The sequence below is a fragment of the Centroberyx gerrardi genome, chromosome 7, assembly GCF_048128805.1.
Source record: "Centroberyx gerrardi isolate f3 chromosome 7, fCenGer3.hap1.cur.20231027, whole genome shotgun sequence".
NCBI classification, from domain to species: Eukaryota; Metazoa; Chordata; class Actinopteri; order Beryciformes; family Berycidae; genus Centroberyx; species Centroberyx gerrardi.
Window position 1 is genome coordinate 23,482,048 of NC_136003.1, and position 27,814 is coordinate 23,509,861.

Genomic DNA, 27,814 nt, shown 5'->3' on the forward strand with positions numbered 1-27,814 from the left:
GTCCGCTAAGACTGGGAACACACTTCAAATTAAAGGGTAATTATAAAACAAAACCACAACAGTTTGTGATCCTAGCTTTCATGAGCTCACTGCGCATAACTGATGAAAGCCAATCAGCCTTGAAGAAGATCAGTAAAACTGACCGGTGGAGAGCGGTAATATGCCTTGAAGCATCAATCTAAACCGCCGGAATCTCTAAAAGAGGAAGAAGAAAAAGAAGAAGATGAAGATTAGAAATCACCTGCAGCCGCCCTTCAGTTGCCACAAATAACTTTGTCACATGGTACGGAAGAAGTATCCAAACAAACCGGCAACAAGATGCGTTCCGCTGGCTGGAGAGAATGATGGCATCGCCAACGGGTGAAGGAGGTGAATCAGGTGCGAGCAGTTAACAGCAACATTATAACATTAAAATGACTGTGACATTGACATCAGCAGTATCGTAGACATCGATAATCTGACACTTCAACCAGTCTTGTGTTGTGGTTATAGCTTGTTTGCTTGCTAACAATAACGTTAGCTGAACGGACGTTAGCAAGATAGTTAACTTAAACGTAGCGTTAGCCATTTTCTATTTGTTTTTTCTTGACAGCCGTTGGCTTAAATTAGGTAGCTGCACAACTGCGAATTAGCTCATAATAATAATAGATTTTTGTTATTGTTATTGTAAGCTAACATGTCTGAACAAAAACGAAACATCAACAGAGTAACATTACAGCATTTCACCTTCAAGATGTCGCAGTCAGTCAGTTTCTCGAGCTTGGTAACGTTAATTTAGTTAAATGACGTTATCTAGCCACAATGTGATCTAATTTAGGCTAATTAACACAGCCAATATTCTGCTCTGACGTTGTTTACTGTAATTGCGATTCACCTGGTTGAACATCTGCGTCAGGGTTAGTATGACCTGTGAACTGACATCTTATGAAAACCTTTTGTCTTTCAGGGAATGGTAAAGAGCAGACACTGGAGGAGGGAACTACTTTACTAAAGGAGTAAGTATTTATACAGTTGGACTGCTCCATATTGAACTGTGCAACGACACAGTTCTTACTAACTAGTTACAATCTACTGTATCTCAGTTTCATCCATGAACGGGTTCAGCGGCATGGGGACAGCAATACGGACATGACCCGGGCACAACTGGGTGAGGGAGAGCTGTCTGACCCAGACCAGAACTGGACAATTGGGCAGTATCTGCGGGCGATTAATGATGAGATGGTGCGCAATATAGAGATCCGAAGGTATCTTACTGTGTTGGATTTTCATCAACTTTCAGGCTTTTTCCAGTCATACCTGTGCAGTTAGTCTGTCCCTAATTGCTACAGGATACATTAATTGATCAACCTTTCCTATGTTTTCTCTGGGATGATGAACAACTTTGCACTCCCACTCACCCTGCTTCTCTGGCTGTGGTGCGCGACTACATGATCAGCTTTCTCAGGGAGCGAGATTCCTGGGTGAGCAGCCAACTTGAAAATACAGTTCAAACACATAGGCTAATCTATTAGCAATTAAGACTCCACTCTTGGTGGCTGTGATGACAGTTATTAACATCTGTCTCTGTCATCTATGATTTTTAGGAGAGAAGTCTTTCTCACATTGACACTCCCACTTGGCAGACGTTGGGAGTTTTCTTGGCTGGCGTTCTCACCATTGCTCTGGTCACTGGTGAGATGTGAGGAGCAGAGCAGACTGGAGGAAGACTGGAATAACTGTGAAGGAAGGAAATAGGGATGTGGTCTTTAAAAGACATGTTGCACTACAGACACAGAAAGCACTGTGCATCACTCACAGATGCTTTCAGTACAGGAATTTCAACTACTTCAGATGGAAATACAGAATCTCTTAGTACCAAGCAACCATCACCTACACAGGACACATGAAGGGTTAAAATATCAGGGCAAGTAATCCAAGATGTTTGTCTCACTGATGCTGAACCACATGCCATACATGTGTTTTTCACAGCTGTCAATATGTTTGGCTTTAACAATTGTTTGAACACCGCATGCATTCAACCAAGTTAACAGTGGTTCTATCAAATCAAGTGGATCATTATGCTGAGACATGGACAATGATGGGACTTTCAGTGTTATTTCTGTACAGTGTCCACTTTATTCTACAAATGTCACAGTGTTAGTATGGCTGACTTTGAGGACCTGTCATGACTTTTCTAAAACAGCTTGGACCTAAATGTTAGTTTGTAGTGAAAGTACAGGTCTGTAGGAGTGTTTTGACATAGAACTTGTGCACATACAAATAAAGTTAAACTGTACAGTGTCTACTTTATTCTACAAATGTCACAGTGTTAGTATGGCTGACTTTGAGGGCCTGTCATGACTTTTTTTTAAATGGCTTGGACCTAAATGTTACTTTGTAGTGAAAGTACAGGTATGCTGGAGTGTTTTGCCATATAACTTGTGCACTTACAAATAAAGGTAAACTGTACAGTGTACAATTTAGTCAGAAATTGACAGAAAGTGGAATATATGCAGCGTTTATAGTTAAAAATGGCACATATTATGGCATTTTTTTATTATTTTGACATCAAACATTAATATGGGTGCTCACTTACTGAATTTGAAGATTAAATACAAAGTAATTGGTTTACAACAGTATTTATATGTTTGAAATCTCGCGCTTTTATTTTGAAGGCTAAACGCCCAAACCGGAAGTCTTATTACCTCCGCCAAGGAGGTTATGTTTTCGGTGCCATTTGTTTGTTTGTCTGTTTGTTTGTCTGCCTAGCAGGATTACGGAAAAACTACTGGCCCGATTTTCATGAAACTTCGTGGAAGGGTGTAGCATGGGCTAAGGAAGAACCTATTAAATTTTGGAGCGGATCCGGATCCGACGAACAAGCAATAACAGGAACCTTGGCGGAGGTCTGCGCTTTCCGAGTGCCCTTCTACTTTTCTGTTAATTCGAACCAGCGGAACGCATCTTAAAGATGGCATCGCCAACGGGAGGAGGTGAGTCTGGTGTCAGCAATAGCAATATTATAAAATTGACCTGATTGTGACATTGACATCAATTTTTGGTTATTGTTTGCTTGGCTTGTTAATATTAACTTTAGATCAACTGACGTTAGCTATAGCTACACATTAGCATTTGCCACCGCTATCTACGCCGTTCAAAATCCAAAACATAAATGAAGTTGGTATGAAGCGGTATTTCCTGGTACTTTTGTGGCCGCAGATAGCGGTGGCTGCTGCAGGAGTGGAGATCAATAAGCGTCAGACAGACAGAAACAGATCTCTAGTCAGCAGAGCTATAACTTACTGCTGTGATTTAGTTAACATGTCTTAAAACCGAAACAGATATCAGCAGACTAACGTTAGCGTTTCACCCACGCAACTTAAATGGATGGAAATTACACTTCGTCGTGTCTCATGGTTTCCTTTGGTACACCTCCTCCGTAGCATGTTTGATAATGTTGTCATAATTATCATTATTTCATGTGTGGACAGAACATGAGACTCAGAAAGTTAGAATGTTCCTCACAACTGACACTCGTCCAAACATGCCGTTGCCATGGTAACACATCATCTTTTTGAGTCTCATACACTAAAACAACACCGATCTCCCTGACAACATTATCAATCATCCTATGGCCGCCATTGTATGTGTGCCAGCTAAATGACCATTCAAGAGTGTAAATTTGAATAGGAATGACTGGTCTATCAATTCTAATTCTATGGTTTTACCTTGAAGAAGTCGGCATCAGTCAGTTTCCCCAACTTTGTAGCTGACTATTGTTTTCTAACCACAACATTATCTAACTTAAGCTAATTAATACAGAGTGAATATTCTGCTGACTTTGTGTACTTTAATCGCTGTTACCAGGTGGTTCGTGAACATCTGTGTCAGCCGTCAAGATTAGAATGATGTGAACACTGACATCTTAACCTTTGTCTTTCAGGGAATGGTAACGGAAATAATTGGCTAAAGGAGTAAGTATTTATACAGTCGGCCCGCTCCTTATTGACCTGTGCAAAGATACAGTAATTATTAGTTACTACATGTCTATGTCTGTCTCCACCTGTGTACAGTTTCATCGTTGAGCGGGTTCGTCGGCATGGGGACAGCAATGCTGTAGCGACCCGGGCACAGCTGGGTGGAGGAGAGCTGTGTGACCCAAACCACAAGAAGCTTGCCATGTGCCTGGAGGATATTGGAAAAGAGCTGGATGAAAATGAAGAGCTCCAAAGGTATCTGACTGTGTTGGATTTTCATCAACTTTCAGGCCGAAAGAATGATGAATTCCAATGTTTTACCAGTCATTCTGTGCAATTATTCTGTTGCTAATTGGGAATTGAATTGATCTACCTTTCCTATGTTTTCCCCAGGATGATAAATAATTCTTCACTCAATCCAACAAAGGAGGTTTTCATGAGAGTTGCCACTGAGATCTTTTCTGATGGAAAATTCAGCTGGGGCAGGATGGTTGTACTCTTCTACTTTGCCGGTCGGTTGGGTAACAAAGTGAGTGAAGCAGCCCCGTTGTACCTGTCCCCCCAAAACATGTGATTATTGAAAAACATAACCCCAAAATCTGACGCTTCTCCCACTCACCCCTTCTTAGGCTGTGGTGAATCAAATTGTCAACTGGACCAGGGAGCAAGGTGGCTGGGTAAGAAACCAACTGAAAGATAGGCTACAGTTCAATCACATCATCTATTAGCAATTAAGATTTCACTTTCGGCTGTGATGACAGTTGTTAACATCTGTCTGTCGTTTCTGATTTTTAGAAGAGAATTCGTTCTCACTTCGACAGTTCCACTTGGCAGACGTTGGGAATTTTCTCAGCTGGTGTTCTCACCACTTTTCTGGTCACTGCGGGGGATTGAAGAGCAGACAGGAGGAAGAGAAAGAGAGTTGGACTGGAAGAACTTGAATTTGGATGCAAACAACCACTGTCGGTTTGCACCTCCCATTCATGTCAAACAAGTCACTGAATAGTTTGTTGTCGCCAGAATTGTTGAAGGGTATATGGACTGATAAATATATTTTTTTCTCTCAGCTTACCCCTGAGTTGAGCACTACAGAGTTTATTCTGTGAATTATTTTCATTGCACTTTTCTTTTTGCTAGAGACTCTGCTTTTTCCAGTTTCCCTTTCTCTCCATCCGTCTCATCATGGTTTCTGTATGGTAGAGTATGCTTTTTATGTGTCTGAGTGTTCACTTGTGTAAATCTGTAATGATCTGTTGGCATTGGAAGTGTTTGTTGAGGGTGGTCAGACTTTAAAGCAATATTCCACTTAGTTTTAACATAGGGGTTATTTGGCACTTGACCGCCATGAAAACCATAATATAAACTAATCACCAAGATTGGATGCAGCGGGGACGAGTTTGTAGTGTTTGGATTTTTAGGCCACGAAAATAGCCTGATAACTGACATTTAACACTTTGGTGAACAGATTCAACAACATATCCCGCTACTGTGATTTTCAGTTGACATTTGCTCATAATTTTTTAGGACGACATTTTGCCAAATAGCATTTTTATTGATAGACGAGAACATAGCGGAGGCATGTTTCCCTCCGCTACAAGAAAAATAGTGGATGTTCTCATCTGTTCACCGTCGTGTTAAATGTCAGTTTTCAGGCTTTTTTCTTGGCCTCGTTCAAATGAATGGGAAGTAAAAATCTGAACGCTACAAACTCGTCCCTGCTGCATCCAATCTTGGTGAGACCCCAGAAAGTAGAAAAATTACTTTTTGGAGTACTCAATCATCAGGTAAAGCAGCAAGATGGGATATATTTGTGTTCGAACAACCTGAAAAAATCTTTCCACCTTCCAGTATATAGGCTCAGCCCAACCTGCTGTCAGTGGATAACAATTTGATTGACACCCCACAGAAATCTTGAGGGGTCACACTGGTGGTGATAGAATGCGCTTGACTAGCACGTGCTCCTGTAGCACGTGCTCCTATAGCACTACCCATTGGGTAGCTCTTTGTTTTAGTTTTATCTTGGTTTTCCATAGCCTTTATGCTCTGTTGCTATTTTCATATTTGCATTGTTTTTTGGGCATGAAGAAGGTTCTTGTTGTTCTATCTGTAGGAGATGGGCATGTTTTTGCCAGCACAGTTCATCCGCCAAATTTAACAGGTTTACGCCAATTGCACAACATTTTTTCTAATGGGTTGTTTCCCTGTTTGAAATGGATCATTTTCAGTTGTTATCTAAAAAGTACTTTACATCATAAGTAACACAAAAATCATCACACTGAATGTCAAAGGTATTAATCACGTGGTGAAGAGGCGTAAAATACTTTCCATGCTTAAAAAAGATAAGGTGCAAGCGGCACTGTTACAAGAGACCTACCTCACTGATCTTGAACACTAAAAATTAAAGCGAGACAGGGTTGGCCAAATTTATTATTCTTCATTCAACTCAAAAAGCAGAGGGGTAGCAATACTTATCCACAAACATCTTACGTTTACACTTGATAAAGTCATCCAAGATACAGAAGGAAGGTTTGTTGTCATTACTGGGTTTCTGTATGGGGAACACGTTCTTATAGGAAGAAGAATACTTTTGATTTACATGTATTTTGGCAATATCTGTGCTGTCTGTTTTTTTTTTTTGTTGTGTGTAAAAAATTAATAAAATATTATATATTTAAAAAAAAAAGAATGCACTTGACTCCAATCATCTTTCATCACTGTTTTTTTATTTTTTATTTTCCATCTTGCATACCATTCAGTGAGTTGCTGCCAGAATGGTCACCACCTTAATGTGTGTGCTCCCACTGTTCAACTCGCAGAGGTCTATATATACTGTATACGTATATATATATATATATATGTATACATATATATGTCTATATAATGTTTTTGAATCAGAGCCACATGTCATTAACTGAGCTCATTTCATGGGGTCTTTAAAAGACATGTTGCACTGCAGACACAGAAAGCACTGTGCATCGCTCACAGATGCTTACCTCACTCTAGGCATATGAAATGAAGCTAAAATTTGTTTCCAGTCTCCCTGAAAATCTTTTTATTATGACATTGTATGTTGTAATATGGAAATCAAACATTTTTAAGACTTATCGAATCTGCATTATCACAGTTAAGGAATGAGGATTATATTTAACAGGTTTACAGTAATCTCATTACAAAAAACAAATGTTATTAACTAAAAAACATCAGATAAAACTGAAAAACAGGTGATTCTTGTATTATTCAGAAACATGAGCATGATTTTGATTTGGGGATTTTGCTCACAAGCAGTCTACACAGTTTGAAGTAATAATTGTAGATTATGCTGTTGAATTTATAGTCTATGAACAGCAAATTACTTCATATAATGGTAAAGTAAACCACTACTGAAAGTAATCTACATCTCGACTACATTACTACAGAGGAATTATCAATCCGATTACAGAGAATCATGTTCAAAGTCATCCTTGGGATTGTAAACTAACTAATGAACAGGATGACTTTAACATTTAACAGTTTTTCTACTGTATAAACACAGTAGAATCTCATGAACAAGGTCAAGGCGAGCCACTCTTCAAAGCCAACAAGGCAGCAGCTGAATCAGAACTGATAATAGCTTTGTTAGGTTTAACCTCCTCTATCCACCATGAAGCCCATATAATTGCCAATAATTATGTTGCAAAGACTGATACTCCATCAGAAATTCGTAAGCCTTGAATTTGAAGTCCCACATACATCCCATACCCTGCCTTTCTACTATTTAGATCTTTTGATCCATCAGTAAAGATCTGTAGCCCTCATGTTGTTTATATATTTATCCATATATATATTTGAAATACTGGTATCTTTCTTCTGCAGCCATTCCACTACTGCTTTATCAATATTGGGTTATTGGAGGAACCAAAAAGGCATAGTTAACCAAAATTAATCAATCACATATCCTACCGACTCCTAATCTTCTTGCAAACTCTCTTACATGAACTATGAAATTTCCTTTCCTCTTTCTTTTCGAAAATTTCCAATTGACATAAAAGAGACATGAAGCTGTGATTGATTTTAATTTAAACCAATAAAAACACTGAGTCAGTTAAGGCTGGGAACACACTTACTCAGATTAACTAGAACTGCATGTAAACGAAGGGTAATTTCAAAACAAACCCACAACAGTTTGTGATTCTAACTTTCTTTGCGTTATACTAAGGAGACAGTATTTATTCCATAATATTAAATCCATACTGCCACGCAGACCTGATCTACAAAACATTCATGAGCTCACTGCGCATAATTGATGAATGCCAATCAGCCTTGATCTACAGATCACCTGCAGCCGCCCTTCAGTTGCCATAAACAAATGACACTGTTGTGGTTGTATGCCGTATAGTCACATGACTATACGGAAGAAGTATCCAAACAGACAACAAGATGGCGTCGCCAACGGGAAGGGGTGAATCAGGTGCGAGCAGTTACGGCCTATTGTAGACAGATAATAGACACTTGAACCAGTAAATCTTGTTTTGTGGTTATAGCTTGTTTGCTGGCTAACACTAACGTTAGCTGAGGGACGTTAGCATTAGCTACATTAGCATTTTGTATTTGTTTCTTCGTGACAGCTTGACAGCAATCACTTTTTTAAGCGGTGCAGTCGTCTGACAACAGAAACAGAAAGATATGCCAATGACAACACCTGCATTGTGTTATACGCTGTATTGAAACACAATATAAGATATCACAGTTGTCTTCCTAACATTGGTGACAATGGTGAGAACGGATCTACCTGAAGTACTTAAGCCATGTTTGTGGAAAAAAGGAGGTCTATTTAGCTAACATGTCTGAATAAAACCGAAACATATCAGCAGAGTAACGTTACAGCATTTCACCTTCAAGATGTCGCCGTCAGTCAGTTTCTCGAGCTTGGTAACGTTAATTTAGTTAACTTAGTTATCTAGCCACAGTGTGATCTAATTTAGGCAAATTAACACAGCCAATATTCTGCTCTGATGTTGTTTACTGTAATTGCGATTCACCTGGTTGAACATCTGCTTCAGGGTTAGTATGACCTGTGAACTGACATCTTATAAACACCTTTGTCTTTCAGGGAATGGTAAAGATCAGACACTGGAAGTGGGAACTGCTTTGCTAAAGGAGTAAGTAAACAGTCAGGCCGCTCCTTATTGACCTGTGCAACGACACAGTACTAGTTACAATCTATCTATCTCTATGTACAGTTTCATCCATGAGCGGGTTCAGCGGCATGGAGACAGCAATACAGAAGTGACCCGGGCACAACTGGGTGAGAGAGAGCTGTCTGAGTCAGAACGGAAGATTGTCCAGCAGCTGGGTGAGATGGTGCGCATTCTAGGGCAAAGGTATTTTACTGCGTTGGATTGTCATCAACTTTCAGGCTGAAAGAATTATGAATTCCAATGATTTACCAGTCATAACTATGCAGTTATTCTGTTCCTAATTGCTATTGGATACATTCATTGATCAACCTTTCCTATGTTTTCCCTGGGATGATGAACAATTCTGCTCTTCCACTCACCCCTTCTCTGGCTGTGGTGCGCGACTACATGATCAGATTGTTCAGGGAGCAAGCTGCCAGGGTAAGGAGCCAACTTAAAAATATAGTTCAAACACAATCTATTAGTAACTAAGACTCCACTCTTGGTGGCTGTGATGACAGTTGTTAACATCTTGTCTGTCATCTATGATTTTTAGGACAGAATTCTTTCTGCCTTTGATACTCCTACTTGCCAGACGTTGGCAGTTTTCTTAGCTGGTGTTCTCACCACTTTTCTGGTCACTGAGGGGGATTGAAGAGCAGACAGGAGGAAGATGGGAAGAGCTGTGAGGGAGGGAAAAGGAGACAGGAACGAGGACAACATGAAGCAGGACAACATGGGGACAGAAGAGACTAGCTATGGCAGAGTTGGACTGGAAGAACTTGCATTTGGACGTGAAGAACTACTCTTAGTTTGCACCTGCCATTCATGTCAAACAAGTCACTACATCCTTTTTTTCTGCCAGAATTGTTGAAGGGTATATGGACTGGTAATTTATTTTTTTCTCTGAGCTTACCCATGAGTTCAGATGCACTACAGAGTTTATTCTGTGAGTTATTTTCATTGCATTGCAATCTTACCTACACAACAAAAATGCTTTTTATACATTTTCTTGTTTCAGTGCCTTGGTGTTTATTTTTACTATGAAATCAGTTTGATATTCTAAAATTTCCACATTTTCTATCACATTGGTAAATTTGATTTCAGTCTGCCTGAAAATCTATTTACAGAGACATTGTATGTTGTAATATGGAAATAAAATATTTTTAAGATTGATAAAATTTGCATTATCACAGTTAATGAATGAGGATTATATTTAACAGGTTTACAGTAATCATTACAAAAAATAATCAGTTATTAGCTGAAAAACATCAGATAAACCTGAAAAACAGGTGATTACTTATCGTATTATTCAGAAACATGAGCATGATTTTGATTTGGGGATTTTGCTCAGTCTACACAGTTTGAAGTAATAATTGTAGATTACGTTACTGAATTTATAGTAAACCACAACTAACTGAAAGTAATCAGACTACAGAGGAATTCAACTGATTACAGACAATCATGTTCAAAGTCATCCTGTGGATTGTGAACTACAATGAATAGGATGACTTTAATTGTGTTTTATATATTCATCCACATCTATATTTGAAATACTGGTATCTTTCTTCTGCAGCTGTTCCAGTAATGTCATATCAATATTAGGTTCTGGGAGGAGCAAATGGCACAAATGACCAAAATGAATCAATCCTTCAAACATCCTTCCTGCCAACTCATAATCTTCTAGAAAACTCTTTTATATGAACTACGAAATTTCCTTTCCTCTTTAATTCCCAATTGTCATCAAGGAGACATTTGACCGAGAAGCTGTGAATTGATTTCATTTCATTTAAACCAATAAAAACACTGGCTGGGAACACACTTAACCCTATATCAAATTAACTAGAACTGCATGTAAACCAAGGGTAATGACAAAACAAACCCACAACAGTTTGTGATCCTAACTTTATTTGCGTTATATTATGGAGACAAAATTCATTCCATAATATTAAATCCATACTGGTGTCATGCTGCGCAGACCTGATCTACATGAGTTTACTGCGCATAATTGATGAATGCCAATCAGCCTTGAAGAAGATCAGTAAATCTACAGATCACCTGCAGCCGCCCTTCAGTTGCCATAAACAAAAAACTTTGTCACGTGATACGGAAGAAGTATCCAGACAAACAGGCAAGATGGCGTCGCCAACGGGAGGAGGTGAATCAGGTGCGAGCAACAGCAACATTATAACATTAAACTGACTGTGACACTGACAACAGTATTGTAGACATAGCTGATCTGACACTTGAACCAGTAAATCTTGTTTTGTGGTTATAGCTTGTTTGCTTGCTAACACGAACGTTAGCTGAGCGGACGTTAGCATTAGCTACATTAGCATTTTGTATTTGTTTCTTCGTGACAGCTTGACAGCAATCACTTTTTTAAGCGGTGCAGTCGTCTGACAACAGAGACAGAAATATATGAGAGTCGGAGGCGAGAAAGTTGTCTTCCTAACATTGCTGGCAGGGTGGATCTACCTGAAGTATAAGCCATGTTTGTGGAAAAAGGTCTATTTAGCTAACCTGTCTGAATTAAACAGAAACATTATATCAGCAGAGTAACGTTACAGCATTTCACCTTCAAGATGTCGCCGTCAGTCAGTGTCTCGAGCTTGGTAACGTTAATTTAAATAACTAACATTATCTAGCCACAGTGTGATCTAATTTGGGCTAATTAACACAGCCAATATTCTGCTCTGACTTTGTTTACTGTAATTGCGATTCACCTGGTTGTTGAACATCTGCTTCAGGGTTAGTATGACGTGAACTGACATCTTATAAACACCTTTGTTTTTCAGGGAATGGTAAAGATCAGATACTGGAAGTGGGAACTGCTTTGCTAAAGGAGTAAGTAAACAGTCAGGCCGCTCCTTATTGACCTGTGCAACGACACCATTCTTACTAGTTACGATCTATCTATCTCTATGTACAGTTTCATCCATGAGCGGGTTCAGCGACATGGAGACAGCAATACAGAAGTGACCCGGGCACAACTGGGTGAGAGAGAGCTGTCTGACCCAGTCCACAGGAAGCTTGCCCAGAGGCTGCGGGAGATTAATGACTCGCTGGATGGCAATGAAAAGCTCCAAAGGTATCTTACTGCGTTGGATTGTCATCAACTTTCAGGCCGAAACAATTATGAATTTAAATGTTTTACCAGTCTTAACTATACACTATGTCTGTTCCTAATTGGTACAGGATCCATTTAATTGATCAACCTTTACCATGTTTTCTCCAGGATGATAAACGATTACACCAAACAAGGTCCAGCAAGGAAAGTTTTCATGGATGTTGCTGCTGAGGTCTTTGCTGATGGAAATGTCAGCTGGGCCAGGGTGGCTGCTCTGTCCTACTTTGCCGGTCGGTTGGGCTACAGAGTGAGTACAGCAGCCCCTTCTTACCACCTCTGGCCCAAAAACTGCTTTATTATGGAGTGATTATTGAATATCACAGACCCAAAATCTGACACTTCTCCCACTCAACCTTTCTCAGGCTGCGGTGAGTGAAATTGTCAACTGGATCAGGGACCAAGGTGGCTGGGTAAGAAACCAACTCAAAGATAGGCTACAGTTCAAACACATAATCTATTAGTAATTAAGACTCCACTGGTGGCTGTGATGACAGTTGTTAACATCTATGTCTGTTGTTTCTGATTTTTAGGAGAGAATTCGTTCTCACTTCGGCAGTTCCACTTGGCAGACGCTGGCAGTTTTCTCAGCTGGTGTTCTCACCAGTTTTCTGGTGACTGTGAGGAGCTGAAGAGCAGACAGGAGGAAGATGTGAAGAACTGGGAATAAGAACGAGGGCAACATGAAGGAACATTCTAACGATAGAAGAGACAAGTTATGGCAGAGTTGCAAATCAATTCAAAGTTATTCTGAGTGATCACCTTTATCCTATGATGAAACATTTCTATCCTGATGGGAGTGGTCTCTTCCAGGATGACAGTGCCCCCACCCGCATGGCACGAGGGCTCACTGAATGGTTTGATGAGTATGAAAATGATGTGAATCATATGCTGTGGCCTTCGCAGTCACCAGATCTCAACCCAATTGAACACCTATGGGAGATTTTGGACTGACGTGTTAGACCATCATAAAAACACCAGATGAGGGAATAACTTTTGGAAGAATGGTGTTCCCTCCCTCCAGTAGAGTTCAGATTCTACCGAGCACTTTATTAGGAACACCTGTACACCTGCTTATTCATGCAATTATCCATTCAGCCAGTCATGTGGCAGCAGTGCAATGCATAAGATCATGCAGATACAGGTCAGCAGCTTCAGTTCATGTTCACATCAAGCATCAGAATGGGGAAAAAATGTGATCTCAGTGACTTTGACCGTGGCATGGCTGTTGGTGCCAGACGGGCTGGTTTGAGTATTTCTGAAACTGCTGATCTCCTGGGATTTTCACACACAACAGTCTCTAGAGTTTGCACAGAATGGTGCGAAAAACAAAAAACATCCAGTGAGCGGCAGTTCTGCTGACGGAAACGCCTTGTTGATGAGAGAGGTCAGAGGAGAATGGCCAGACTGGTTGGAGCTGACAGAAAGGCTTCAGTAACTCAGATAACCTCTTTACAACTGTGGTGAGCAGAAAAGCATCCTAGAATGCAACACGTCGAACCTTGAGGCGGATGTCACTTTGGTAGGCGGTTGACACTGAGCTGAAAGCTGTTACCTACTCAGTAGTAGTAGTAAGGTGTTCCTAATAAAGTGCTCGGTGAGTGTATATATACATATATATGTCTTTAAAAGCAGTGTGCATTGCTCACAGATGCTTACCTCACTACGCATGTTTGAAGTACTGTATTTGTAAGTGAATTGTTCAAACTACAATCTTATACAGCAAAATGCTTTTTATTCATTTTTCTTGTCAGTGCCTTGGGTTTTTTTTTTTTTATTAAATCACTTTGATATTCTCAAATTTTCACATTTTCTATTACATTTGTAAAGCTAAAATTTTTATAACATCGTATGCAATATGAAAATAAAATATTTTTTAAGACTTCCTAACTTCCTACCAGATCTGCATCATCACAGTTAAGGAATGAGGATTATATTTCACAGGTTTACAGTAATCTCATTACAAAAATTACCATTAACTGAAAAACCGGATTAAAAAAAAAAACAGATAAAACAGGTGATTACTTCTTGTATTATTCAGAGACATGAGCATGATTTTTGATTTGTGGATTTTGCTCACAAAGTCTACACAGTTTGAAGTAATAATTACTGTTGTCAATAATGCTATTGAATTTAGGGTCTATGAATGGCAAGTTCAATCTTCATTCATACAATGGATTTGAGAGACAAAGTAAACCAAAAGTGACAAAGTAATCGGACTACAGAGTAATTATCAAACTGATTACAGGGAATCATGTTCAAAGTCATCCTGCAGATTGTGAATTAACTAATGAATAGGATGATTTTAACTAATGAGGTTGAACAGTGAAGTGAGGTCAATAATGCATCATACACTCTGCAAAATAGTTATTGTTTAATGGCTTGATATAAACAATAAGCTACAAGCAAGAGGTGTAACAGATGTAAACATCCTAGTGGTCACATAAGCTCAGTGATTTCATTGGGTCATAAGTGCTGTAAAAACAACTAAAAGGCTACAGAAACACCACTCACTCCTACATTAAAACTTTCAAGACAGACATGCTAAGAAAGGCAATTTTTTTCTCCCCTAAAGAAAACATGTTCCTGGCACATTGACAGACATACAAACGGCACATATTAAAAACAAATGGAATGGAAGGTGAGAGTTGTCGGCTCTATCTCGTCTCCAGCAACCCGTCTCTGATCCTCCATCTCCAGGCGGGGCTGAAGTCTGGCGCAGAAACACAGCAGAGCTCCAGCCCGGACTCCTGCACCTCCTCATCGTGGGCGACCTGCTGGCCCTCCTGGGTCTCCAAGGTGAAAACCCTCTCGGAGATCTACAGGGGAGGGACACGCATAGGTATGATACGAGTGTAACCTCGCTCTTTACAATGTCTGAGATGGACAAACGTGAGTAGTCGTGCTGAGGCATGACGGTGTGCGAGCCCCCACCTGATCGCTGATTCCAGTGGCGATGTGGCCCACCTTCACCCGGCGCGTCTCTCTGATCCGGATGCTTCTCCTGTTGAAGTCTCTGATGCAGACGTCCACCCCTGAGCCAATCACAGAGCAGAGAGACAGACGGCATGAGGGCAAAGCACATGATGTCACTGAGAGTCGGGTACAATATTTGGCATTTTAAAAGAAGAGATACGAGTGACGTCCGTCTCACCCTCAAAACAGGAGGGTGGTGGGAGCGGCGTGTGACCCAGCCAGTCCATACTGAAAACCTGTCCATCTGGTTGACTGTTGTAGGAGAACACACCGGAGCTGAAGTCGTCTCCTGGGCTCATGGACCAGCGGCCAGAGTCCTGGGATATGGGGTAAAAGAAGAGGAACACAGGAAGAACAGTTGGTTTGTTGATACTTTAGCCAAATTGGATGAAGAGCCAAGAAACAAGAGTCCTTTTGGTACATGGACAGATATTAGGTATTAGGACAGATTAAAATACTATGCAAGTTTTCAGATTTTGTTGGATAATTCTCACTCTGCAATGGCTTCTTAAACATCACCAGACATCTATAAATGTATTTTTAGGATCAGCTTTTCTGCATTCCAGTGCATCTCTCTGATGATTCAGCTCTGGCTACGCTAGGCCTGCCTGGAACCAGTCCCCCCCCCCTAAGCAAGGGTCGGGGTTATCGATCCAAACTCTTATCATTCTCCTGCTACAGTGCTTCAAACTTGGGATGTACAACTTTTTGTCAATACCAATTTCCCCATTTTGGAGCTCTGCAGCAGAAAGATGATAATGATTGGACTGGACTCAGATCCTTGTTTACTTGTTCTCACTTACCCCAACCATGCACTGCACACTGCTGTAGAGTAAGTTAGAGATGTGACCTGGGTTACCTTTTTGTCCCATGGTTCCCGATTGGAGTAACAGTCACTGCTGAGGCAAGACAACAGCTGCTCCTGTATCTCAGCAGAGTGCAGCTGGGACAGACTGCTCAGGTAGAAATCTGCATTCAAACAGACAGACAATGAGGAGGAGGGTTCAGTCGTATACGTGACAAAAGAAAAACATGCAGGATATTGAGAGAAACCTCACCTCGCTCCAGTTTGCGTAGCTCAAGTTCGGAGACGGTGGTGGTAACGTTGCCCATCTGGTGGTTTGGTTCAGAGATGAGCGTTTGCAGACGGAGAGGTGAGCCTTGCTCTGACTTCGTATCAGCATCAGCCTCATTCTCTGCATCATCATCATCATCATCATCATCATCCTCCAGCTCCTCCTCCTTCCCTGAGATCACCACTTTCTCCTCAAACTCTGAGTCAGAGTCAGAGTCGACTCTGCTGGTGGGGTGTTGCAGGGAGTCGGGAGGTTTGTCAACAATATGCAGGGGCTCTGTGTAGGGTCCCCTCGCCGGGCTGGTCAGTCCTCCCACTGGAATCAAACAAACACAACCCATGTGGCTGGTGGTGCTGACACAACATTATCTGCACTGATTGGCTGATGTGAACGCTGATGCGAGAAACGCTGCAGTGCAGCTTTGGTTACCATCTTTCAGAGCTCTGGCTGTTCTTTCTTTGAGGTTGGATGCTGACGCTCTCGCGACTGGGTCCTTCTGAAGTCCCGCCTTTATAACTTCAGCCGTGAGGAGACTACAGTCAGGAGGGATCTCTCTCAGAGGCGGAGGCTCGTGGGCAATCTGTAACCATCAAAATATGTTTTGTCAAGGTCTGATGTGAATACTGTGAGGGGTAAACTGAACGTCTGCGATGAAACAGCGGGTAGTGTGTGTGTGTCGCTGTGAAGGATACCTTCAGGTAAAGTCTACAGGTGTAGTAACGCGTCCAAGGCTGACACCCATTGAGCATGTGCAGTAACATACAGCAGCTGCTCCACACATCTGCTTTGGCTCCTCGGGGTTGCTCATTTACAATCTCAGGGGCCATGTGAGTCTCTGTGCCCTTCAGATCTGCGTTCAGTTAGATTGGGAAACAGTGAAGATTGACACATGGAAGTCGCCGACAAAGTAGATGACTTATACATGTAGATTTGAATGTCTGAAGTCACACTGTGTTACCTTTGGACCCACTGAGGCTCTGTCCGTGATTGTCGAGTCTCTCTGAGTGTCCAAAGTCACACAGGAAGGTGTCTCTACCGTCCTCTGACAGCAACACGTTGTCAGCTGTGGGAAACAGGCAGATATGATAATCAGCTGGTTTGTGGATGACATATTTAGCAACAGTGTAGCTGCACAGACAGAAAATGGTCTGAAGGCAAAATAAGAGAGGGAAATATTAAGTCAGTGAGGGACAGCTGCTGTACACAACACTTTAATGTGGAATGAATGTGGAGACTAGTAACAGACAGGCAGCAGGTGAAGGGATTTGGCAATGTTACCTTGTTTTATCTTAGGCACTACAGACACCAGGTGGCGCCTGAGCGTTGGCTTTAACAGCCTATACTGTGCTGTCTGTCTGCCTGCCAGTTTTGATCTGGTTCTTGGTCTTCCTCTTACTCACTCTCTCATTGTTTCTCTCTGTTTTCTCTCTCCCTCTTTCTTACTTTTTTACAATGTATTTTCTTCTTCTGCAGTGTCTCTCCTTGTACTTATCCCCCCCCCCCCCCCCCCCCCCTTTCTCTCGCTAACTACTTCCTCCTCCTCCTCCTCCCATCCCCCTCTCTGTCTCGCTCTCCCTTTCTGTCTTTCTTTTACTCTGGTGTGCACATGCGCTGTCTCTACAGAGCAGCGGTGAGTCACTGTGGGAAATTCCCAGCCCTTCTCTGTGCTAGTCTGGTTTCACAACACAGGTGCTGGAGATGAGATCTAGACTACATCTATGACATTTGTGTTCCACACAACAGCTGCACAAAGAGCTGCAAAACTCCTCTGATGAAAACTAATTAGAAATCTGACTTGCTCTCTCTGTATTTTTTGTTTTCCACCAGGTACCATAACAAGCAAAAGCCAAGCTGACACATTCTGTTGTGCCATCAGTTGTGCTAACTCAGTTTGATCTACACTACCAGTCAAAAGTTTGGACACACCACATTTTTCTTTATTTTTACTATTTTCCACATTTTAGAATAATAGTAAAGACATCAAAACTATGAAATAACAGAAATGGAATTATGCAGTGACCAAAAAAGTTAAAACTATCTTGATTCTTTAAACTAGCCCCACTTTGCCTTGATGGAAAGGCAAAGGCTTTGGAAAGAAATTCATACATAGGCATCGACTTTACTTTACATTTGTCTAAGAAACAAATTTCAAGCATTTAAGCATAAGCCTTTAGATCAAAATGGCTTTAAGATAATGAAAAACATAGTACTTTCAATCAGGTGTGTCCAAACCTTTGGCTGGTAGTGTATAATTACTGTTTAAATAAATAATCTTGAAAGTTTTCACTCAAACCTTTTGGCAAATAATTGTCAAAAACATACATTTTGTTACATTTCAAAGATTCTTTAAATTCTCTACTGCATTGGGAAAGCTAAAATATTTCTGATAAAATACTGATAATTACTCAAATATTTCTGATATGTTGCTTAGCTCTTAAGGCTCTGCCTGAAAAAGAAATGTAAGAAAGAACTGGGAAAAAAAAACAAATGGCTGAGTGCTCTTTACATGCATGTCTCAACAATTATCTAATGTTGTCAATTTGATTCAGGTTATTTGAGGTAAAACCTAGTGGAGTGACTTTAGTTATGATATAGGTATGTCAAACTTCGGTAATGACTAAAGCATACACTTTCAAAAGATCGAATCAATTTTCAACGGGGCGGCTCCACTGAAATCGTGTTTTGACTTTTTAGTATAACAACTCAGATTAGACTTGAACGTTTGTTTTACTATAGTGTCACACATACATCTGTTGAAGAAATGTTTTGAAAACAGCCGTTAGCTTGACTTACCCTTTATGTCTAGATGCACCACTCTTTTCTTCACTAAGTACTCCAGCGCTGCCAGGACTTGCCAGTGGTAGTGGAGGCTCAGGTCCTCGGGCAGCCGGCCCCGCTCAGCTATCAGCTGGCCCAGGGAGCCTGGAATAACAGAGGAGGTCAGGGCCACAACTAAGTTCATCTGATGATAATATTTACTAATACACACGATCTGATACAACCATTTTAGGCCTGTGGAGAACCCTGGTTTAGAGAAAAGAGGGGGGTAGGTGACAGTAGGTATGTCACTGGATTTACCAAGTGGGCCATCTCCCATCATAGATGTTTTGTGGGATTTTTTTTTTTTGCATCTTTTCTTGCATCCCAGAACCACCCACTACGACACCGCAACACTAATCACAACCATATTCATCTACGCTTCGACAACATTATTCCGACGTTGCACCTACACGTGGGTTTACACTACCCACCACATCTCACCCAGCAATTTCCGCCCTCACCCTCCATCTCAGTAGCAACTGGGTAAATGAAATGGCGGACACTTCTGCTGCACCTACTATCAGAGAGCGAGTGATAACAGAATGTACTGTGTGTAAACGACAGAAGTACGGCTTGTTTACCAGATTTGTGGTCCATCAGGAGGACGACATAAGGCCCCTCTCTGACCACACCAAAGAGTTCCACCACACGGGGAGACTTGAGGGCACTCCACGCACCCACCTCCTCACTGCTGAAACTCTTCAGGGCGACCTGGGAGGAGAGAGTCAGCAATCAGACAAGAGCACACTTTAGACACCGGAAAGACACAGCAGGAGGCTCCTTCGCGATACCTTTTTGGCAGCGAATCTGAAGCCTGTGTTGACATCTTTAGCACTGTGCACTTCGCCGTAGGAGCCTTCCTTGATGAACTTCGAGAGGACGTACTCCCTCCCCTCCCTGTATTCAGAATCCACAGGTTGAATGTTCTGATAGGAAAGGAGAGAATCAAGTTAGGTTACTTAAAACGAATCGCCAAGTCGGTTAATTTAAGCCGAGACCCTCAGATGGGAGTGAAATAGAACCTACTTCATTGTAAAAGATGATTCCCTCATTGATGACAGAATTGGTTGCCGATAGCTCCTCCTCCTCCTCCTCCCGCACATCCCGCTCCACGTCTTTGATAAAGGGGCGTGCGTAGCACGGGTCCCCCTGACTGACGCTGCCCCTGAGGCCGGCCAGGGCCAGAGTGCAGTCTCCCACACTGCTGAGGGAGGAGTCTGTGTCGCTGTCCTGCCCATAGGAAGCGAAGTTTGAGAGGCCGCACACCTGGTCGCTCCAACCCAGAGGAGTGCAGCTGGAGACCCTGCTGTAGATCTGTCGGCTGTACGGAGGAGGGCCCCTGTCCTGCACTTGTGAGCTTTCAACACTGCTGCTGAAAGAAGCGCTGCTGATGCTTCTCCCCCCGAGAGACTCCGACACCTCCTCCTACGAGAGAGACGGGCAAACGGCGAGGCGATCAGACCAGGCGATGCACCGTTTTCATTCTCAAGTGATGATGCTGACAGTGAGAGTTGGCTCAGGTGCTCAACGTTCACGGCCGTGAGAGGCAGCTTTGTCTAAATTCAGTGATTCACTTCCACAACACAGGAAGACTAATGTTCGCACCAGGATGTCTAGAAGTAGAGGCTCAGGCTGCCTAAGAATGTCGCAATTTACCCTTGAAAATGATTCACAAGGAAAACATTGCAATCCTCATCAGTTCTCTTTAGAATATATGAGTAATAAATATGTCTACTTACTTCTGCATGGTGGTTACGATAACATTTTTCCTTTTTCTACATAAATCGCTGTGGGATGTGAAGAATAACCAATGTTCCTCTTACCTGGATCTGGACCGGAGAACTTCCGCTCTCTTGTTCAGGGACTCCAGAAGGCACTCGATGTCTCTGTCGCTGCTTCTCCCTCTTCCTCTCCTCTTTCTTTTTCTCCTTGCGCTTCTGTCTCTTCCGGGCCTTCTTCCTCGGGGTCGGGGAGCTGATAGGTTCCTGGATGGAGGCGGTCGTCGGGCATGCCACGTTGTTGTGCTCCGAGGAAAGACTGCAGAAAGAAAAAGCATGGTTACAAATGTGAATTCCCACTACGGCATGGAGGAATCCAGTATATTCTAAATGGTAAAATAAGATGGCAAAGGCGAAGTGAAATTGTGAAGACTTGTTATGGAGGTAAAGGTAATGTCATACCTGCTGCTGAAGCAGTTGGGGGAGGGAACATAGGAGCGTTCAGAACAGGATGGGCTAAATTCTTGGGAGTCCTGGGTTTCACCTGGAGAGAGAGCAGGTGCTCAATGTTCAATTCTCTGTCTAGGCACGGTTAACCAAGCTTACATGTTATGTTTTAAATGAGTCGAATCGGCCATATACTCACAAACAGCCTGAGCAATGAAGGGCGAGTTCTTCAATGGCCTTTCTCCCACTTGCTCTGCAGTCCCTTGTGTCAGCGCCTTCTTTAGACTGGAGGTAAAACGAGACATGTCCATTTTGCTTTCCTTCCCCCCCTCCTCCTCCGCCTCTGCCTCCTGGTCCGGGGTTGGGCAGCTCGGGTGGGATCCCTTCAAGTTAACTTGGGACGACCCGGAGAACGGTGCGGTCGAGTTGAAAATCCTCTGCCTCACTGCCATTTCATCTACTGGAGGTAGAAACACAGAGGTCAGAACACTATAAGCAATCTGTAAGCCAACGCATATATGATGACAACCCGACGACTTTATACATCTGTTCCTCTCGGCACAACCTGTGTGTGTGATCGCACACGCTTGTTGTTGAAGAGCAGGAGCAGTTTCTTGTCGTTTCCAGGGCCACCAATAGTAATCAAACAAGGCAGAACAGTTTATTAACTTGAGCTAACATCCTTACTCCTGTCAACTGAACTTTGCACCCACTTAAAATGGAACAATGGCAGGTTTTGTGTTGCAGTGAAATACATGTCAATCTGCTTCTTTATGGCTTGCTTAACGTGAGACATATTTGACTCTGACAAGGTTAGGATTAGGGATTATGATTGACATATCGAAACTTGATCGTCGGAAATTACTGAGACTAAGTTTGCAGTGGGCAGATGAGGCAGGAAACGCAACCCTGGCCTTGTTTTGACAGTTGCAACCGTGCAGCTAGACGCAAGTGCAATGCTTCAGTCAGGAAGTAAACTACACCCTTATGGAAAAAAGCACATTGGCCTAGGCAAGGCTGAATTTCCAATGGCTTGGAAGTTCTAAAAATGAAAACATGCAGTGTATGTCTGTAAAACCAGCGCGTCACACACACTCCTTTAATCTCAACAGTGGTCAAATGTAGGTCATTAAGGAGGAAGGAGTTAATTGGTAGACAGTAATTGAGAACTCTGGGACTACAGTTGCAGTTTGTTGCATCAGTGTGTCTGTGTTGCACTTGACCCTTTCTGCACAGAGAGATTCTTGATATAGGCCCTATAAGAGTGATACAGAGTACAGCGGGAGTATGACTGCCGAAATATTAGACTCATAATTTCTGCTAATTATACTAAATCCCCTGGAAAACTGACTTCAAAGAGAGGCCAACGAATGGATTTAAAATCGTACTTATACTGCCCATATCACAGAAAACTGCGAACATTCAAGCTCTGGTATTGGTTTTCATTACCTTGTGTGCCGACTTCACGCGCTCCAACATACAGTATACCTAGAACAAAGCAATTCAACTACCACTTCCTTCTGAGGACGCTGCATATGCACCGGTGCTCCAAAAACACACAGCTCAACACCACACCCCAACTGAATTCAAGCAGGGAGGAAGCAGAGACAAACCCACTATACGACCACAAAAACAAACACTGAGGGAGGCAGAGACATCTAGACGTACCGACAGAGGCCAGTCTGAGCTGCTGTCTCTCTCCTGGGTGTCCGTTCTAAATAGCTTGACATCTACAGTGGTAAAACAAGGTACTCGGTTGGTCTAGTCGGTCCTTGCAGATTCTGACTCTCACTAAATGTCTAGGCTGTGTGTCTGCTTTCCGCCACCGCTCTGCTCGGCTTGATCCTGGCTCTCTGCCAGCCGGGGGAGGAGCTGCGATTGGCTGACAATGACTTATGGGAAATGCATCTCCACTTCCCCATATTCCCCCCTCCCTCCGCTCCCTCCAGCAGTGCTGGTTTGCTCGCCCTGCCTCTTCCCTCTATCTAAATGACAGGATAATCTGTTGATCTATGATGTATGAAAAGTGGCCTTAATATCAAACTCAACTTCCTCTTATGTTGTGTTCGGACGCGCAAATCAACTATGAACCATGGACGATGACAAGAGCTATGTACTTTTTCTGTACTTTAACACCCTGTGGCCACACACATGCACTAGGCCTATCACAGTGTTGTTGGTTTTATAGTAGAAAAGGTCATGGTTTATCACAACACGTGTTCAAGGTTAAACACCAAACAGATAATGTACAAATAACATATTTACTAATCAAGTCTAGCCTGAGTAAAAACACTGTAGGCCTGTCATGTTAAATATATTCACAGGCCCATGAACTGGTTGCCAATCAATCTAGTCTGTGCTTTTTATAATGACTATTTATCAGTGGTGACCTTCTGTTTCCTATAGTTGTCATTGTTCCCAACCAAGCTCTGTGGTGTAAACAATGGGAACATGAACTAATAACTGACCAATAACAAACTAACTGCATACATCCCCATACAATTTCAAACTAAATTTAAAGAATTTGCAACCTTTGGTGTGTTCTGACCAACCCAACCCTCTAATGGGCATGTACCATGTAGTCGGCTCATGTGAGTTTGAATGTTGTCACATGTCTGTCATGTCAGATTTCTAGTCATAAAAATTTATAATGATAATAATAAAGGTTTTTCTTGGACTGCCCACCCAAGTAAGAATCTGAGCTTCATAATGAGGACTTTATTATGACAAAATATTTGCCACCAAGTGAATTGGCAGCAAACGAATGAGCTGTTAGTTGAACTGTGAGGAGTCAGAGCGGGAAAAGTTGGTCTTCTATCTCTATCTGGAATAATCTCACTTCCTTTTTTGATTTCCTTTTTAGCAGCATAACAACTTACTCATAAAAGAACCACTATAGGAACTTGAGAACAACACGTCATCAAACCATTAACAAAAAGCAAAATGCAAGTTGCCTATTGGCTCCTCAGTGATAGGGAAATTGCTTATAGAGTGACAAAAACACTTAATCTGCAACACTTTTACATAAATAAATAGCTGCTTTGTTACTCTCTGTCGCCAATTGATATAATATAATACAATACAATATGATTCAACCGATAGCCAGTTCATGAAAGCTTTTACATTTGCCGTTCTGAACACCAGGTGTCTGGTAGGTCTTTCCTGGGAAAAAACATCTGGCAACAGCGGTTTGTTTGGAATAAACAGAAGAAGAACTGGGTAGTTAGCATGAGCAGCGATAGCCACCATGGCTGAACAGACAAAGAAAAGAGCAACACCTACAGAAACTCAAACTTCATCAACAAAAAATCCAAAGAAAAAGACGTCCTAGAACTGGTCACACTGCAAAAACTCCACAGCAATGACGGCTTAGCACCACAGATGGAGACAAACTTAAAAAAAAAAAGAAAAAAGAGGATCTCGCAGATTGCTATTTTGAATCCTACCCAAACAAACACAGCTGTTTGATAATATACTTCAGTCTGAACAGGCGCTTTCCCTTCAAATGAAAACACATGATGTAGGGGCGCAGGGGAAATCTGTAGTTCATGTTAGGACTATATATGAGACCAAACAAATCAGGCAAACATCAATACAAAAACAGGCCGCAGCTGAAAGACACACCAACACCGGCTAATGAATGGCCACAGACTTATGCTGTACACCCACTCAGATTAGTAAAATACCAAAGCCTTTAGTAAGGACAGTTAAGGGGGGCTGAGTCTCCAGTCGGCCCCAGAAAACACACGACGCAGCATTCCTGCAGGGAAAGCCGTCTGCCTCTCAGGAACGCGTCCCGGTGCTCGGCTGGACCAGTGCACTTGTCCAGTGAAATTGGGAAACCATCCACGTGCTGCGACTGCATCGGTCTGAGTGCTTCTCATGCTCTCTCTCCTCTCACACCTTCCGTCTTTCCTGTTACACTGTCACTACAACTATGATGAAGGAAGAGGCGCCATTACAGTCTGAAAAGGTGACTGCTGAGCAAAAGTCAAAATGGATGCTGCAGATACAGAACTTTTGGATCAGGGATGCTGGAGAGCAGCCTGGTGCAATAAGTCATCAGCTTTCAATTAGCTAATTAAATCTTGAGGGTTTATATATTTTTATCAAGAAAATGTGTGTTTTTCCTCTCACTGATGGGCCAATCGTCTCACGAAGAGTATAGGGGAAAAAATGATACGGTACTTCTTGATACTTTCCCCCTCAATATTGTATTGCTATGCTGACACCACGCATCAATATGCTTAGTCACATCAAAGCTATTGATAAAAATGTATTAAATCAGTAAAAAGAAAATGGAGAACAAATAGCAGCAGATTATGTTTCACACACTTCTGCCTTCCAAATTCAGATACAAGTCAATACTACTGAAGACTAAAATGGCTACCTCAAGTTTTGTGCTCCCTTTTTTTTTTCTGGATATTGTTTGTATTTTGAATGATTTAACTAAATAACAGATTGATATTTTTGTTGTGTTTTTAATCATATTTTTGCTGTTGATTGCTTGTATGTTCTTATTCTTATTCACTGATACCACCTTATGCATTTAAAAGTTCCTTTGAAAGATGACAATGATGTTTTATCAAATGATGTTCTGCAAATTAAAGAGTGCTCAAACATTTTATATTTCATCGAGCTATTACCTTGTGGCTTTTTGCTCATGAATATAATTGAATTTAAGCATTTTACTGGAGAAGTGATGTAAGAGAAAAGTAAATCATAATATATAATAGTATGAAGCAGCTTCTCTTGTCACCTCCACTAATGGGGGAGCAGATAAAACGGCATTATGCTTTTCCCTTGGCCTTTCTGGCTTATGAAGTAGACAATATCATCACAGCTAGTTCATGTTTTCGCTCCCTGACTTGTGCAAGACATTGTAAACTTGTACTGTGCAGGTGAAAAACCCAACTGTGTCTGGCCCTTGTCCGAACTGCCCACCAGGCCGTGCAGTACCTGCTGATCAGGACGCCTTTTCAGTATACAGAGCATGAACATTATTCAAATTTCAAAGGCATTTTTCCCTTCCGACATCAGGACTGTGAATGCCAGGATATTATGCTGTATACCATGTGTTACACAGAGTCAAGATCAGAAACATACTGACATACTAACTTGAAAAATGTACAGTGAAAAATGCCCATAACACTGTGCTTCATGATTAAATCCAAAGTGAAGAAAAACAGCCACACTTTGATGGCAGAAACATCAGCATGCGGTATGGTTTTAATCTAGTATGTAAAACTTGTCATGTGGCATGTATTCCATGTTTTGCGTGCTACATTAGACTACAGCCTACTAACTGTTAGGACTGTGTATGTGCTGAACAGATTTTGGACACTGCCTGCCGCATCTTCTTTCTATTTAGTGGAGAAAAGGAGGGGTGACGTTTGGACTAACAGGACACCCGTGGTTTCCCATCCAAGGCCAAGGATGGACCGGGGCCAGGCCTGCTTAGCTTTAAATGCAGGCCAGGAGTTTGAGTCAGGGCCAAGGAGGCTCCTGCTATCCCACAGCTAGGACTATTTGTGCCCTGCCGAGGAGCAGCAGCACTTATAGGTCCAACATACCTGTCAAATACGGCCTAATGCAAACTACCAAACCTGGTGGATAAGAGGTGATGAAGGCAGAACATTGGATATATCAATACTAGACAAATTTGACCTGGAATGAACAATGCTGACAATGTCTGGGTCAGTTCGGGACATTGTGTCTAAAACAGTCTCTCTGACAAAAATCACTATAATACATAAATACTGTAATGTCTGTGGTACTAGTGAGTTTATAGTGACCTTATCGTATCACTATAGCATTCCTATAGGACATTGCATATAGTTTATAGTTCTGATGTGACATTTGTATAGTATTCTTCTAAAATGTATTTTAGGATTATTATTATTATTATAGTTATATAGGTTTAAGGCTATCTGAAAATTTCCTGTCATATGTCGTTTGGCAAGCAAAAACATCCACCCATACACACACTAACACTGAAAAGTGCAAGTTCAAGTGCAATACGAGCTTTTTTAGCATAGATAGATAAAGCTTTGTTTCATTTGTTCCAATGTATCAGACCATAAATACATATCTGGGGTTTTGGAAAGTTTGGTCACCCTAACTTTAATACTTAGGTACCAGCAGCCTATAGGCTACAGCGGTGGTCTTTGATGTTCGTAACATATAGGCCCATTTATTTTTATTTAGAAAAACACTTCCCTGCCACAGTGTCTTTAACAGCGTATGTGTGCTCGCTACTAAAATAATAGCAGAACTTCCTTCTTCTCGCTATAGTACAGTCACCGCCATTTCACATACTAGCTTCATTAAGAATTTAGGCAGATGTACTTTTGCCATTCGTTGTGAAGTTAACAATATTAGAAATCCTTCTCTCGGAAGAACGGCAGGAATCGAGACTAGAAAACTATTAAACTGGTAAAATAAAGTCAATTTTAGGGCAAATAATGGTTCTTGACTTACCAAGTTTCCAATTAGTAGGCGTCGGCCGGTTGTGCTTACAGCAGTTTCAAGTGAGCCA

The 27,814-nt window shown here is 41.7% G+C and overlaps 5 protein-coding genes across 9 annotated transcripts; 4 read left to right on the forward strand and 1 right to left on the reverse strand.

The window, feature by feature from the left end:
- Positions 1–264: 264 nt before the first annotated feature.
- Positions 265–2,182, forward strand: LOC144539485 (uncharacterized). The gene is made up of 5 exons (XM_078284671.1): positions 265–378; positions 947–995; positions 1,083–1,244; positions 1,436–1,460; positions 1,584–2,182. Exons 1-5 carry the CDS (start codon positions 342–344, stop codon positions 1,680–1,682), a joined length of 372 nt encoding a protein of 123 aa, XP_078140797.1. The 5' UTR covers positions 265–341; the 3' UTR covers positions 1,683–2,182.
- A 517-nt stretch (positions 2,183–2,699) lies between these two features.
- LOC139932084 (apoptosis regulator BAX-like) lies at positions 2,700–6,642 on the forward strand. Its single transcript, XM_078284670.1, has 6 exons — positions 2,700–2,972; positions 3,923–3,953; positions 4,053–4,211; positions 4,350–4,485; positions 4,586–4,633; positions 4,752–6,642. The coding sequence occupies exons 1-6, from the start codon at positions 2,951–2,953 to the stop codon at positions 4,848–4,850; spliced, it is 495 nt and encodes a 164-aa protein (XP_078140796.1). The 5' UTR covers positions 2,700–2,950; the 3' UTR covers positions 4,851–6,642.
- A 1,721-nt stretch (positions 6,643–8,363) lies between these two features.
- Positions 8,364–10,016, forward strand: LOC139932085 (uncharacterized). 3 transcript variants are annotated; one of them, XM_078284672.1, is made up of 5 exons: positions 8,364–8,403; positions 9,046–9,094; positions 9,176–9,316; positions 9,529–9,553; positions 9,669–10,016. In XM_078284672.1, the coding sequence occupies exons 1-5, from the start codon at positions 8,373–8,375 to the stop codon at positions 9,765–9,767; spliced, it is 345 nt and encodes a 114-aa protein (XP_078140798.1). In that variant the 5' UTR covers positions 8,364–8,372; the 3' UTR covers positions 9,768–10,016. The 3 variants fall into 3 exon arrangements, with proteins under 3 accessions (XP_078140798.1, XP_078140800.1, XP_078140799.1); XM_078284674.1 differs by having other exon boundaries at positions 9,176–9,296; positions 9,669–10,007; XM_078284673.1 differs by having other exon boundaries at positions 9,176–9,288; positions 9,669–10,007.
- Positions 10,017–11,170: 1,154 nt separating this feature from the next.
- Positions 11,171–14,120, forward strand: LOC139932081 (apoptosis regulator BAX-like). The gene is made up of 6 exons (XM_071925773.2): positions 11,171–11,279; positions 11,911–11,959; positions 12,045–12,203; positions 12,351–12,489; positions 12,605–12,652; positions 12,773–14,120. The coding sequence occupies exons 1-6, from the start codon at positions 11,249–11,251 to the stop codon at positions 12,869–12,871; spliced, it is 525 nt and encodes a 174-aa protein (XP_071781874.2). The 5' UTR covers positions 11,171–11,248; the 3' UTR covers positions 12,872–14,120.
- Positions 14,121–14,596: 476 nt separating this feature from the next.
- On the reverse strand, positions 14,597–27,801 carry map3k14a (mitogen-activated protein kinase kinase kinase 14a). 3 transcript variants are annotated; one of them, XM_071925749.1, is made up of 16 exons: positions 27,757–27,801; positions 21,476–21,736; positions 21,292–21,373; positions 20,935–21,148; positions 20,138–20,536; positions 19,903–20,037; positions 19,693–19,822; positions 19,085–19,213; positions 17,250–17,354; positions 16,984–17,141; positions 16,721–16,871; positions 16,274–16,606; positions 16,075–16,184; positions 15,394–15,532; positions 15,174–15,274; positions 14,597–15,058 (listed from the first exon to the last, which is right to left on the reverse strand). In XM_071925749.1, exons 2-16 carry the CDS (start codon positions 21,726–21,728, stop codon positions 14,897–14,899), a joined length of 2,601 nt encoding a protein of 866 aa, XP_071781850.1. In that variant the 5' UTR covers positions 21,729–21,736; positions 27,757–27,801; the 3' UTR covers positions 14,597–14,896. The 3 variants fall into 3 exon arrangements, with proteins under 3 accessions (XP_071781850.1, XP_078140793.1, XP_078140792.1); XM_078284667.1 differs by lacking the exon at positions 27,757–27,801 and adding an exon at positions 22,945–23,051; XM_078284666.1 differs by lacking the exon at positions 27,757–27,801 and adding an exon at positions 22,726–22,844.
- Positions 27,802–27,814: the final 13 nt, after the last annotated feature.